We start from the raw sequence: 13,362 nt of genomic DNA on the forward strand, positions 1-13,362 counted from the left end.
GGCAAATGTTACTGATGAACATCTTGTGACAGTGTTAACACCGCAGCAGGGCGGCTGTGGCTCAGGGGCAGAGCTGGCCTCTTGTTATCAGAAGGTGGCTGGTTCGATTCCCCTGGCCTGCATGTTGAAGTGTCCTTGGGCAAGATGCTGAAGCCAGGCTGCTCCTGGTGCTGGTCTCACATGCCACCATCAGTGTGTGACTGAATCACTGTCAGTCACTCTGAACAGAAGAGTCTGATAAATGCAGTTGTTGCACCAAACTCCATTCAAAATTCTGTTGATTAAGAGTTATCTGATCTCAGATCGTCTGAACAACCACGAGACAGTCTGCTGTTTGTCTGTCTGATCCTACCGTCCGTCCAATTAGAATGCAGCTGTGACGTCAGCTGCTGAATATGAATCCTCGGCTGGTCCAATGAGGATCCTCCGGGACGCAGACTGGTCCGCTGGTCCTGCTGCTTCTCTTGCAGAACACAAACTTGACCGAGAGCTGAGCAGAGTCCTCCAGGAGAGTCTTCATCACATCACCATCATCATCATCATCACTCCAGGATCATTACTGAGACCAGGATTAACTGAGGCGCTCCGGGACCGGGTTTTAGTATGAGGCCGAGACTCGTGCTGCTGGACAGATGAGGAGGTCATGGAGAGACGGAGCCGTGCGGTCCGACACTTGTGCACTCTGACGCTGCTGCTGGTGTGCGTGTGTCCGCTGTGCTGCAGAGCCAGCTGGATGTGAGTATGAGCTGCACCATCCACCAGGGTCCACTCAAGAAACCGTCAATTTAACGCCGAGCAGCGAGTGTTGACTGTGGTTCCACACAAGAGTGACGCGTCATCGTCCGTTAAAACAAACAATAGATTCCAATCTAACATTTGAGTATTTGAAATACATAAAACGAATTCAGGGAGATCTGGACTCCCGGGTCTGATCCTGGACTCCCGGGTCTGATCTGGACTCTCGGGTCTGATCTGGACTCCCGGGTCTGATCTGGACTCTCGGGTCTGATCTGGACTCCCGGGTCTGATCTGGACTCTCGGGTCTGATCCTGGACTCCCGGGTCTGATCTGGACTGTCGGGTCTGATCTGTACTGTCGGGTCTGATCCTGGACTCCCGGGTCTGATCTGTACTGTCGGGTCTGATCTGTACTGTCGGGTCTGATCTGGACTCTCGGGTCCGATCCTGGACTCCCGGGTCTGATCTGGACTCCCGGGTCTGATCTGGACTCCCGGGTCTGATCCTGGACTCTCGGGTCTGATCTGGACTCCCGGGTCTGATCTGGACTCCCGGGTCTGATCTGGACGCAGTTAACTTCGGAAAATCCATTCGAACCGAGCTCCGTTAGTACACAGTGAGTTTATAAGGACCAGTGGTTCTGTCAAATTAAATACCAAGTTATTATGAGTTACATTTTCTCCGCACGCACCTGAAGCGACCAATCAGAACGAGGCTGGAAGGTTCCGGTGCTCTGCAGAGCGGCTGCTGGCTGATCAATAAACCAAAGTCCACTTCAAAAAGGGTCAATTTAAGCGCTCACAGCGTCGCAGCTTCATTTGCTGTTCAGCGCTTTTTTAGCACTTCTGAGAACGAAAGAGCCTGAAGTCCGTTAGAAAAACGGTTTATTTAAGAATTCTCTGCCTGCCTGCCTGTCTGTCTGCCTACCTGTCTGTCTGCCTACCTGCCTGTCTGTCTGTCTGCCTGACTGTCTGTCTGCCTGCCTGCCTGTCTGTCTGACTGTCTGTCTGCCTGCCTGCCTGTCTGTCTGTCTGCCTGACTGTCTGTCTGTCTGTCTGTCTGCCTGTCTGTCTGCCTGCCTGCCTGACTGTCTGACTGTCTGTCTGCCTGCCTGTCTGTCTGCCTGACTGTCTGTCTGTCTGTCTGTCTGCCTACCTACCTGTCTGTCTGTCTGCCTGACTGTCTGCCTGCCTGCCTGCCTGTCTGTCTGTCTGTCTGCCTACCTACCTGTCTGTCTGTCTGCCTGACTGTCTGCCTGCCTGCCTGTCTGTCTGTCTGTCTGCCTGCCTGCCTGCCTGTCTGTCTGTCTGCCTGCCTGCCTGTCTGTCTGACTGTCTGCCTGTCTGTCTGTCTGTCTGTCTGACTGCCTGCCTGCCTGTCTGTCTGACTGTCTGCCTGTCTGTCTGCCTGCCTGTCTGACTGTCTGCCTGCCTGTCTGTCTGTCTGTCTGACTGTCTGCCTGTCTGTCTGCCTGCCTGTCTGACTGTCTGCCTGCCTGTCTGACTGTCTGACTGTCTGCCTGTCTGTCTGCCTGCCTGTCTGACTGTCTGCCTGCCTGTCTGTCTGTCTGACTGTCTGCCTGCCTGTCTGACTGTCTGCCTGCCTGTCTGTCTGCCTGACTGTCTGCCTGCCTGCCTGCCTGCCTGTCTGTCTGTCTGCCTGCCTGCCTGCCTGTCTGTCTGACTGTCTGCCTGTCTGTCTGTCTGTCTGTCTGCCTGACTGTCTGCCTGCCTGTCTGTCTGACTGTCTGCCTGTCTGTCTGTCTGCCTGTCTGCCTGCCTGTCTGTCTGACTGTCTGCCTGCCTGTCTGTCATGAGATCTACTCAGTCGGACTTTTATGAAAATGCCAACTTACCATTTAGAGGTATTAATGACGTCACATGTGCCTGCACCTCATATATAGATGATAACATTTTTGCAGGACGGTTCTCAGATGTGGTGCCAGATGACTTCCTGTCATGTGACCATCTGACTCATCATCATTAAAGGTTGAATATGTAATATGCTTATTAAAAGCTAAATTTTTTCAAAAATAATACATCCACGGGGCGTTTAGAGGGGCGCAGATTAAAAGTAATGCGTTTCCTTGAAAAATTATATTTAGTCTGAAATAAATAATTTAAGAAATTTTGACGGGTTCGACAATGACTTCCTGTTAACATCAAACCAGCCAAATAGCGGCCGGCATTGCGGGTTGCTAATTTCGCAACCTCGGCACAGCTCGGCACAGCTCGGCTGACACTGGGTAAAATGGCGAGTCTGCAAGCTCTTCAGAGCCCCAGCGAACGGTGCGTTATCTGTCCCAGCAGCTGAGTGACCGGAGAAGAGCAAAAACCAGAGTAAATATCGGTGAAGCATACGCTCGATGGACTCAGGTAAAGGATTTCCACGGCATCAAAACACACGCAGAAATGGCGAACTTTCTCCTGGATCGGTAAGCTAACTCGCTTGCTAACTTAGCTAACGTTACCTGTCGGTCAAACTCCTCTGCTATACTTATTTTCATTATATCACGTTGATCCTAGATATGAGAATACTGATCGTAACCCATCGACCTCCACACCCAGTAAACGGAGGAAACGGAGGCAGCTGCAATCCTCCTGCCTGTCCAAACCTGGCAACCCGACCGCTGGAATTACTTTTTTGTTGTCGCGACTACGATCTTGAGACACTAGATGGCGGCATTCAGCTCATATTCCATATTCCACCTTTAAAGTATTTAGATTCTATGTAAGCCTGATTTTGGAGTTCTACCTACAGATTATCTCACTGATGTGAACTTTTTAAAGAACTGAATATTTCCATGAGGTCTGTTGAAGCTGCAGCTGGACTGGTGTCTCCTCAGGTGGCTGGGCGTGACCTCAGCGGGAGTCCCGGAGAAGCTGGGCTGTTCCAACCTCCCTCTGAGCCACAAACAGCGCGACCTGTGCCGGAAGAAGCCGTACCTGCTGCCGGGCATCCAGGACGGAGCCCAGCTGGCCATCGCCGAGTGCCAGAGTCAGTTCAGATACGAAAGGTGGAACTGCTCCACCAGCCAGGACACCACCGTGTTCGGATACGAGCTGACGAGCGGTGAGGACCGACCAACTACAGTTGCCGGAACGTTTAGATTTCTTCTTCTTTTGTCCTCAAAAACTCTCCACAAGATTAAACTGTGGATGATTTAAAACCTCCAGACACATTTATTGTGACCTGATGGCACCAGAGAACAGATCAAAGGGTCTATGCACTTGGACCTAGTTGGACTTGACTTGGGCCTAGTTGGACTTGACTTGGACCTTGTTGGACTTGACTTGGACCTAGTTGGACTTGACTTGGACCTTGTTGGACTTGACTTGGACCTAGTTGGACTTGACTTGGACCTTGTTGGACTTGACTTGGACCTTGTTGGACTTGACTTGGGCCTCGGTGGTCTTGACTTGGACCTAGTTGGACTTGACTTGGGCCTCGGTGGTCTTGGCTCAGTTGGTCTTTGAACATACAGGACTTCAACTTGTACTGGAGTATTTTACCATTGTTAACTGATCTTGAATCTAGACTTATGATGTCATCTGACCATCTCTCTTGCTGTAGGAACCAAAGAAACAGCATTTATCTATGCAGTGATGGCGGCGGGGTTGGTCCACGCCGTGACGCGCTCCTGCAGTCAGGGCAACATGACGGAGTGTGGCTGCGACGGCCGGCTGCAGGGCAGCGGCTCGGCAGCGGAGGGCTGGCACTGGGGAGGCTGCTCAGACCACATCCAGTACGGGACCTGGTTCAGCCGCAAGTTCATCGACAACGCTGCCAAAAACATGTCGACGACCAGAGGAGGGTACACGCTGAGCACCATGAACCAGCACAACACTGAGGTCGGACGCCAGGTGAGAACCACACAGAGACAATCATCACATCTCTGTTTTTACAAAATAACTGCTTCATAGTTACTCAAAGTAACTAAGTATGACTTCATGTTTTCACTCTGTCGTTCAGGCGATCCACAGGACGATGTCCACACACTGTCGTTGTCATGGCGTCTCTGGCTCCTGTGCCGTGAAGACATGTTGGAGGACAATGGCGGCATTTGAGCATGTCGGCGCGTACCTGAAGGACAGGTACGAGCACAGCGTTCAGGTGTCGGACCGCTCCAGGAGGAAGATTAGGAAAAAAGATCAGCGTGGCCTCCCCGTTGACAAACAGCAACTCATCTTCTTCAACAAGTCTCCAAACTACTGCCTGGAGGATCAGCGGCGCGGCATCGCCGGGACCAGAGGACGCCGCTGCAACCGCACGTCCACCGGGCCGGACGGCTGCAACCTGCTGTGCTGCGGCCGAGGATACAACACACACGTGGTGAGAAACGTCCAGCGCTGCGAGTGCAAGTTTGTCTGGTGCTGCTACGTCCGCTGCAGGCGCTGCGAGAGCATGAACGACATGCACACCTGTAAATAACAACAACACACCTGTAAATAACAACAACACACCTGTAAATAACAACAACACACCTGTAAATACAGAAAACAACACACACAACAAATAAGCTCATGTTGCAGCTCACAGCAGAACAGAACTGAAGAGAGACAGGAACAACAACACAAAGTCAACAGAGACTCGGGGGAGAGTGTGCAGAACCATCAGGTCCACACAGGATGTCATATCCACTGCCCTCCGCTCTCCCATCAGGGTGTTTGTGGGCTTCAGAACCTGATCAAAGGTTCTAACAGACATCAGCCACAGTCAGTTCACCCTGCTGCCGTGTGGCAGGAGATGCAGACCATCAGACCTCACAGCAGCTTCACTCCTCAGACTCTTCATCATCATCATCATCATGTTTGTCTGTTGATGAAGCTTGAAGCTGTTGTAAAAGACAAAAGAAGCTTTGAAACGGAGCGTGGATGTTTCTGACTGTCGTGGCGTCTCTGACACTCACTCATCGAACTGATCCTGGACCTGTTTTCTTTGAATCTTTGTTCAGTTTGTCTCAAAGACTCAGAGACTGAAGGAGACGACAGTCGATCAGTTTCTAACCCTGAAGTCTGTAAAAACAGAACATTTATTAATAATCTGTTGTTTCAGACTCAATCAGAAAACAAAACATCGTCCTGGTTAAATGAACAGAAAGAAGAAACTAAATGTTTTGTATGATATTTTGTCAATAAACATGTATTTATGCGTAAATCTGACGTTTTTTTTCTTTATTAACCAGCGGTTCTGTCGTCTCAGGACGGACTGACTCAACATGTTTCAGACACAAGAGTTATTTTTACATAAAACTACAATCTGAAGGTTGTTATTGACACCAGTGACATGTCGTCCATTAATAAACTCATCACTTCATAGATGTATTGATTCACTTGGATCCCCATCAGCCTTCCCAGGATCACCAGGCCAAAACATTTCATCTCACAGTAAATCATCTGTTTGAAAACATAACTTATATTTAAGTTGAACTCAGACATTTAGATACAGTAAATAACTGTAATCCCATAATAATCCCATAAATGACGGCAGTGTGTTGTCCTGATTTATAGTATCTCGTAAATAATAAACTGAAGCTTGTTTCTCCTCTGAAGTCCTCGTTGTTTAACACAAATACATAAAATACAAAGAAAAGATAGAATATCAAGAAGTTGAACCAGTTGAAACATGAAAATGTTGAAAGAAAAAAGATTGGCGGTGTCTGAAGCTGCTGTTCAGAGCTGAACTACAACAAACTCATCAGACTTCCTGTCTGTGTTCAGGCTCTGCTGCCCCCTGCTGGAGAAGTGTGTCTACACTCTGATGATCAATAACACCAACAGCAGCCTGCAGTGGTTATAAACAGCTTCACAGGACAAACCAATGTTTATAAACATCAGCTGTGACTTTATAATGACGACCAGGATCATGTTTACAGACGAAAGACACCAAGTTTGTAAACAAACATCAGCTGTGACTTTACAACAAACAATCATTCAGTTAATCGTTTATTAAACATCCTGCTGTTTACTAACAGTGACATCATGTTTAATGATGTTTAATGAGCTCTTTTATGATGTCATCATCAAGAGTTGAATTTAACTCTGAGCACACAAACCAACAAAACAAACAAACCAACAAAACAAACAAACCAACAACCAACAAACGCGGCGCCAACAAACCAACAAACCAACAAAACAGCAAAACAAAACAACAAAAGAAACAAAACTTTAAACTTTTCTTCACTGAAACAAAGATGATGTGAAATTTAAGACAGATTCTTCTTCTGTGGGTCAACATGTGATTTATGGAGATGACTGTCCTGTTAGTCCTGCCACTCAGCACTAATGTGTGTGTGTGTGTGTTTCTGTGTGTGTGTTTCTGTGTGTGTGTGTGTGTTTCTGTGTGTGTGTGTGTGTGTGTGTTTCTGTGTGTGTGTGTTATCAGCAGTGTGTGTGATGACGGAGCAGAAAGTTTCAGGAAAGAGGGAACACAGAATCTTATTTACAGTCCAGGATTTCCTGCTATTCACACACACACACACACACACACACACACACACACACACACACACACACACACACACACACTCACACACTCATTAGCTGATGTCAGATAGCTTTGAGCTGCTCAGAGTTCAGGACGTCAGGACGACTCAGTTAAATGCTTCAGCAGTAAAATCATTCTGGTTATTGATCAGTTTGTTCTTTCACTTCTTCTAGACTTTTGAGTCTCGTCAAATAATTAAAACACTTTGGGAGAGTCGGGTGGCGTCAGCCGTCGTCAGCCGTCATCAGCCGTCATCAGCCGTCGTCAGCCATTGATTGAAACAACAAAGTGAATAAAAACAGATTTGAATATCTAAATGTTGTGAACTTGATGTTAAATGTGTTCAGGAGAATCCATCCGTCGTCTGTAACCGCTTCATCCCTTTTATGGGGTCGCGGGGGTTTTAGCTGGAGCCAATCAGCTGTCAGTCAATCATGCAAGCTGCCAACCGCACATCAGGAGCTATTTGGGTATCTGGCTCAACATGCAGCTCAGCTCAGCCTGGAGCTGGGATTTGAACCAGCAACCTTCTGCTCACTAGCTGCCCTGCTCTACCTGCTGAGCTACAGCCGCGCTCATGTCTTTTATAATCTGATCATTGATGTTTTACTGTTGATACTTGAATTCATTCATTTATAAACCATTTATTCTGTTTATCAGAATTGTACTTTTTATTGTTTTATTGTACATTTCTAATCAACAGTTGTGTTAATAAGTAGTGCTCATGTTTATTCTCCATATTTCATCTTGTTTTCTGATTTAATCGATCTCAAAGCTCCTTGAGTTGCGTTTTGATTTGTTTGAAAGGTGCCATATCAATAAAGTTTGATTGATTGGTTTTTCAGAATCAGAGGAAGAGGAGGAGGAGTTCACACCTCCCACCAGGTGTGTTCACCTGCTCCACACCTGGTTCTGATGAACACACAGCTGAAGAACATTTAATCAGGTTTAACTGAAGTAAAATCTGTTGACTGTGATTCTGTTCAGTTTCAGGGAGTCACTGACTGTTGATCCTCTGAGTCAGCAGCTCCAGGCCGTGTTCAGGAAACACATGGAGGACCGACGGAGCAGGAGGAGGAGGAGGAGGAGCAGGAGGAGGAGGAGGAGCAGGAGGAGGAGGAGGAGCAGCAGGAGCAGGAGGAGGAGAGACAGTGAAAAGGAGGAGAGCCTCTGACAGACTGAGCTCAGATCAGCTGAGAGAACAGAGGAACATGGAGGTCTGTCAGAGGACGCTGCTGCTGTTTGTCTCTGTGAGGACGATGATGATGATGATGGTGGTGATGATGGTGATGATGAAGAGCTCAGCTGCTGCAAATCAGGTACTTTTAAATATTGATTTATTGATGTATTGATTGATTTGTCGTTGAATTCACAGAACATCAAAGTTCACACTTTGATCTCAAACTGCTGCAAATCAAACTTTGTATTATTATTGTAACAGATTTCTCTGCAGCTGAGAGTCAATACGATCAATATGCTTATCTATCATTTATACAACATATTATTTTAACATTATCAGAGCAGCAGTGATGTGAAAGGTACCACCAGTCATACTCGAGTAAAGATATGGTGTTACAGTTACTTTGGTGAGAAGTGAAAGTACTCGAGTAAAAGTCTTAAAGTATCTGATGTTAAATGTAGTTCAGTAAAGTCACTGATCAATATATTACACGTGTTTATGAGTCTCAATCTGTTGCATCTGATGGGCGAGAAATCAATTCATATTCATCACAAGTAAATGTACTTAGTTACACTCGTGGCTGTTGAACTCCAGATCACGTCTCTGCCAATGAGACGGATCAATAAAGTGTGTGTGTGTGTGTGTGTGTGTGTGTGTGGAGCTTCACTTCCTGTTTACACTCGTGCATCCTTCAAATCTTGATTCCAGTTGGATGTTGTGAGTCTGTCAGCAGCAGCTCGACTGATGAGGTGTGTGTTTGTTTGTTTGTTTGTGTGTTTGTTTGTGTGTTTGGGTCAGAACTTGTGCTCGAACACGACGGTGCTGAGGACTCGGACGGCGTGTCACTCATGCAGCATCAGCATGTTGATGCCGTGTTTGTCAGGATACAAACAGACGCCCAGATCCACGGCTGCAGACTGCAAGTGAGGCGGAGCAACAACACAAACACACAACAACACAAACACACAACAACACAAACACACAACAACACAAACACACAACAACACAAACACACAACAACACAACAACACAACAACACAAACACAACAACAAACACACAACAACACAAACACACAACAACACCACACAACAACACAAAACACACAACAACACAAACACACAACAACACAAACACACAACAACACAAACACACAACAACACAAACACACAACAACACAAACACGTCAGCTGATGTTTTAAAAAAAGACTTTGTTGAGTGCTTCCTGAGAGTCGGAGCTCACTGGGTCTGTTTTGAGATCTAACTGCAGCCTGGTGAGCTGGACCAGGTGTGAACAGGTGAACAGGTACCTGTGTCTCTCTGCAGGTACTACATCAGGACAGCCAGTCTGAAGCTTCCCATCAGCGGCTGCTCCTTCGAGTGCTACAGAGAGGAGGAGGTGAGGAGCTGCTGTCCTGGTTTCTGGGGTCCAGACTGTATCGGTGAGTTCACTGACACCTCCAGGTCTTTATGGTCCGACTCACCTGGTGTGACACTTTGAACCTTTAGTCGTATTAATGCCACGGTTCTCCTCCACACCTGCACAACAAGTTCCCCCGAGACGCTTTACCGGCCAGAGCAGCGAGACGATAAAAGAGAGGTTTGTTGACCCGCTGGCAGAGTGATGAGGAGATCAGATGTACAGGGTTCATCCTCTGGGGAGCAGGGATGTGATCAATACACCTGAACATCAGGAGATCGGACACTTTGAGGAAAGTCTTCAGATTCTTTTTGTGGTCAAGTCTCAAGAAAAGACCAGAGGCACCACGTCCGAGCCCTGATGTCACGGACGGGACCGCGGTCCTGGGTTGTTACGGGCTTCTTAAATGCACACAAGAAAATCAAAATGGAGATCACATCCCGTCTCCTAGCAACAGGAGGTGGTGCACCGTCTCAAACCTCCATCACTGTGACGTAGAACAGACTTCACATCATCTGTGATTATTATAAGAAACAACATCAGAGAGTTTACCTGGAAAAACTAAACCAGAACCATCCTGCAACAAACCCAATCAAAGTCCAACAATTAAAGCACAAAGAACTCAAAGTTCTGTAAAGAATGAAAATAAAACACAAGAAACAAAATGGAACTGGAAAATAAAAGTCTTTTTAAAGGATGATTTAGAAAGTGATGCAGCTTCAGATCTTCAGGCTGACCTGAAACACACAGACTCCATGTTTCTACTCACAGACAGAAAGAAGTTCATGTAGAACATTTGCTGAATGAACAAGAAGGTCCAAATAATGCAGAATGAGTCAGAGACAGAGTTTCACAGAGTTTATAAAGTGTCTCCAACTCAACAACTCACTAAACTGACACATTTGTTAAGGGAGTCTGGGGACTTTCTCCACGGGGACAAAGAAGTAGCCTATATTGTTCCTGTTTAGTGTCTTTGTAACATGTGACATGTTTAGATCAATAACATGTTTCTTCTTTCATAAATGGAGTGTAAATGGTGAAATCAGTGTAAACAGTGTGTTCCAACAGCTGCTAGAAGACAAAAGAACAACCAGGAGAACCGTCCTGATGACCTGAGGCTCTGACCCGTGCAGCAGCAGACGTTCAGCTGTCTAACTGCTCTGGTGGCACCAGAACATGTTTGGTGTCAGCGGTGTGTCCTGTCACATGTCCAGTCCAGTCCTGCAGGATGCAGATCGTCCTGCAGGAACCAGGACTTCCTTCCTCTGCAGAGTCTCTGTCAGCAGGACTCAAATGTGCTGACGGTCACACTCTGCGCACGCACACACACACACACACACACACACACACACACACACACACACAGGTAGAGTGGATCTGTGATGCAACGGACCGTCTGTGTGTTCTCAACATCACAACAACACTCTGACAGCCTTCACTAACCTCTGCTCACTGCTTCCTGTTGTCAGAATGTCCCGACCGGGCCGACAGACCCTGCAGCAACAGAGGAGTGTGTTCTGATGGACTGGGAGGAAACGGCACCTGCAGCTGTCAGGTAACACACACCTGGATACACAGCAATACACCTGCACACATCAAACACACACCTGGATACACAACAATACACCTGCACACATCAAACACACACCTGGATACACAACAATACACCTGCACACATCAAACACACACCTGGATATAAAACAGGTTCTGGGGAAATGTTACTTTGTTGTCAGGGTCCGTGTGTGTGTGTGTGTGTGTGTGTGTGTGTGTCAGGTGGGTTTTGCAGGTGTCGCCTGTGAGGACTGTGCCCCTGGTCGATATGGTCCCACCTGTAGCTCAGGTAACACAGTAATAATCAGTAAATCAGATCCCGTCCGTCGTGTTCATGTCTCACACACTCTCCTCTGTTTCCTGTGTGTGTGTGTGTGTGTGTGTTCAGTGTGTTCGTGTGTCCACGGCGTGTGTGACTCTGGATTAAGAGGTTCTGGTTCCTGCACCTGCTTCTCAGGATATAAAGGTCCAAACTGTGATCAAGGTCAGTGTGCTGCTGTTGATCCTTATCGATCACCTATTACCTGATGTGATCAATAGCTGCTGCGTTCTGATGCAGGGCTTGACGCTGAGCTTTGTTCCAAGTAGCACTGTGCTACCATGCTGAAAAATGTAGTAGCACACAACATTTTTTAGTAGCACAATGAAAATTCAGCAATTTTGGTAAAAACGTCATTTTCAAACAAACAAAGTACTTATTTAGCCTAATCCTAACCCTGTAGACTCATTCTTCATGTTATAACTGGCTCTTTGCCTTAACAAAAACCAGGAAAGACAAACAACGCAAATGTGTGTATGAAAATATAACATTTATTACAACCAACCAGGAAAGTTCATTAATTCATTAAGTCCAGGTCCAGATAAAACTATTTAAACTGGAAGAATGTCCCTGCTCCAGCAGTCAACACAGTCTGGTCTCCTGACCCGCCTGGAGCTGAGCCACCTCTCTACAGCTGGACTGGGTCATAGCTCTCCAGTGGAGGCTCCTCGAGGCTGATGCGCATCAGGTCCTCTGTGTGGACACGGCCAGGCTGCTTCGTGTGGAGGTCTTAAAGCTTCACAGCTACAGTTACAGCTACCCGGCTGCTCCCAGCGTCCAACATAACATGCTTTTCTTCCTGGCCCGCTTGGCCAGTAGATTAGAGTTTGACTGGCCCCATGTGTAACTTTAGTGGCCCAGCCACGAAAAAATGAAAATAACTATTTTAACTATAAAAAGTAACAGGGGTTTACGTAATAACAAGTATTACAATTTCAAAATTGAAATGACAACATATTTAATATTTTGAGATGTATCATTTCTCTCACTCCTATAATTCTGTTATCATTTTTCAGGTGACTGATGTTCTGAAAGCACTGTACAAACAGTACTATTATTTATCCCAAAGTGGAGGCATCAGTCTACCTGGCTGAACCACCGCGACGGCTCTATGTATTGTTAAGTATGTCGGCAGTTTCCGGCGAAGGCTGACCGCAGTGGATCATTTTTTAAAGGCGCCTATAATAACCACACCCTGACATGTAAATGTGACATCTGTCTTGATTCATTTAATTTAACTTCAAATATGGACAACTGACTGCATAATATATGAATCAGAAACAGAAATGCTTTACAGCAGCTCCCATTCAAAGTCAAGAATATGCAGAAAAATAGTAGTCGTAGAAATAATAATGATGATAATAATAATAATAATAAACTATATATATGCTGCATATTTATAATATAAGCCTACTGCAACTGTACTTTTTTTTTTTACCATTAAATGTTATTGTATACATTATCATATTCTATAATGTTCTGTCATGGAGTACATCACTTCACTGCTAACAGAAAAGAGAGCTGCTCACTGCTAGTTGCAGCTTCTTATCTTGATCTGCAGTCTTTGTTAATTTTTGGTCATGATTGTTATTATTAGTACCCATCAAAAATCACTGCTCAGTGCTCACGTTAACAGCAAAACGGTGCATGTACTACAGTTTCTGTCGGAGT

At 46.3% G+C, this 13,362-nt stretch overlaps 2 protein-coding genes across 3 annotated transcripts in view; both read left to right on the forward strand.

Annotated features, from left to right (window-relative positions):
* Positions 1-408: 408 nt before the first annotated feature.
* wnt16 (wingless-type MMTV integration site family, member 16) lies at positions 409-5,894 on the forward strand. 2 transcript variants are annotated; one of them, XM_030440618.1, is made up of 4 exons: positions 409-735; positions 3,583-3,809; positions 4,311-4,600; positions 4,710-5,894. In XM_030440618.1, exons 1-4 carry the CDS (start codon positions 644-646, stop codon positions 5,166-5,168), a joined length of 1,068 nt encoding a protein of 355 aa, XP_030296478.1. In that variant the 5' UTR covers positions 409-643; the 3' UTR covers positions 5,169-5,894. The 2 variants fall into 2 exon arrangements, with proteins under 2 accessions (XP_030296478.1, XP_030296479.1); XM_030440619.1 differs by lacking the exon at positions 409-735 and adding an exon at positions 3,357-3,467.
* A 2,498-nt stretch (positions 5,895-8,392) lies between these two features.
* stab2 (stabilin 2) overlaps positions 8,393-13,362 on the forward strand; it is a 36,116-nt gene continuing 31,146 nt past the window's right edge. The window contains exons 1-6 of the mRNA XM_030440550.1: positions 8,393-8,542; positions 9,202-9,326; positions 9,728-9,843; positions 11,291-11,376; positions 11,595-11,661; positions 11,761-11,856. Of these exons, the coding sequence (XP_030296410.1) occupies positions 8,435-8,542; positions 9,202-9,326; positions 9,728-9,843; positions 11,291-11,376; positions 11,595-11,661; positions 11,761-11,856 (598 nt within the window). The 5' untranslated portion in view covers positions 8,393-8,434. The remainder of the gene's footprint in view (positions 8,543-9,201; positions 9,327-9,727; positions 9,844-11,290; positions 11,377-11,594; positions 11,662-11,760; positions 11,857-13,362) is intronic.

This window comes from Sparus aurata, chromosome 14 (assembly GCF_900880675.1).
Source record: "Sparus aurata chromosome 14, fSpaAur1.1, whole genome shotgun sequence".
NCBI classification, from domain to species: Eukaryota; Metazoa; Chordata; class Actinopteri; order Spariformes; family Sparidae; genus Sparus; species Sparus aurata.

Coding starts and splice junctions, on each gene's coding strand:
- wnt16 (XM_030440618.1), top strand. CDS start 644: ATGGAGAGACGGAGCCGTGCGGTCCGACACTTGTGCACTCTGACGCTG. Junction 3,810..4,310: donor CGGATACGAGCTGACGAGCG/GTGAGGACCGAC, acceptor CTCTTGCTGTAG/GAACCAAAGAAACAGCATTT. Junction 4,601..4,709: donor ACACTGAGGTCGGACGCCAG/GTGAGAACCACA, acceptor TCTGTCGTTCAG/GCGATCCACAGGACGATGTC.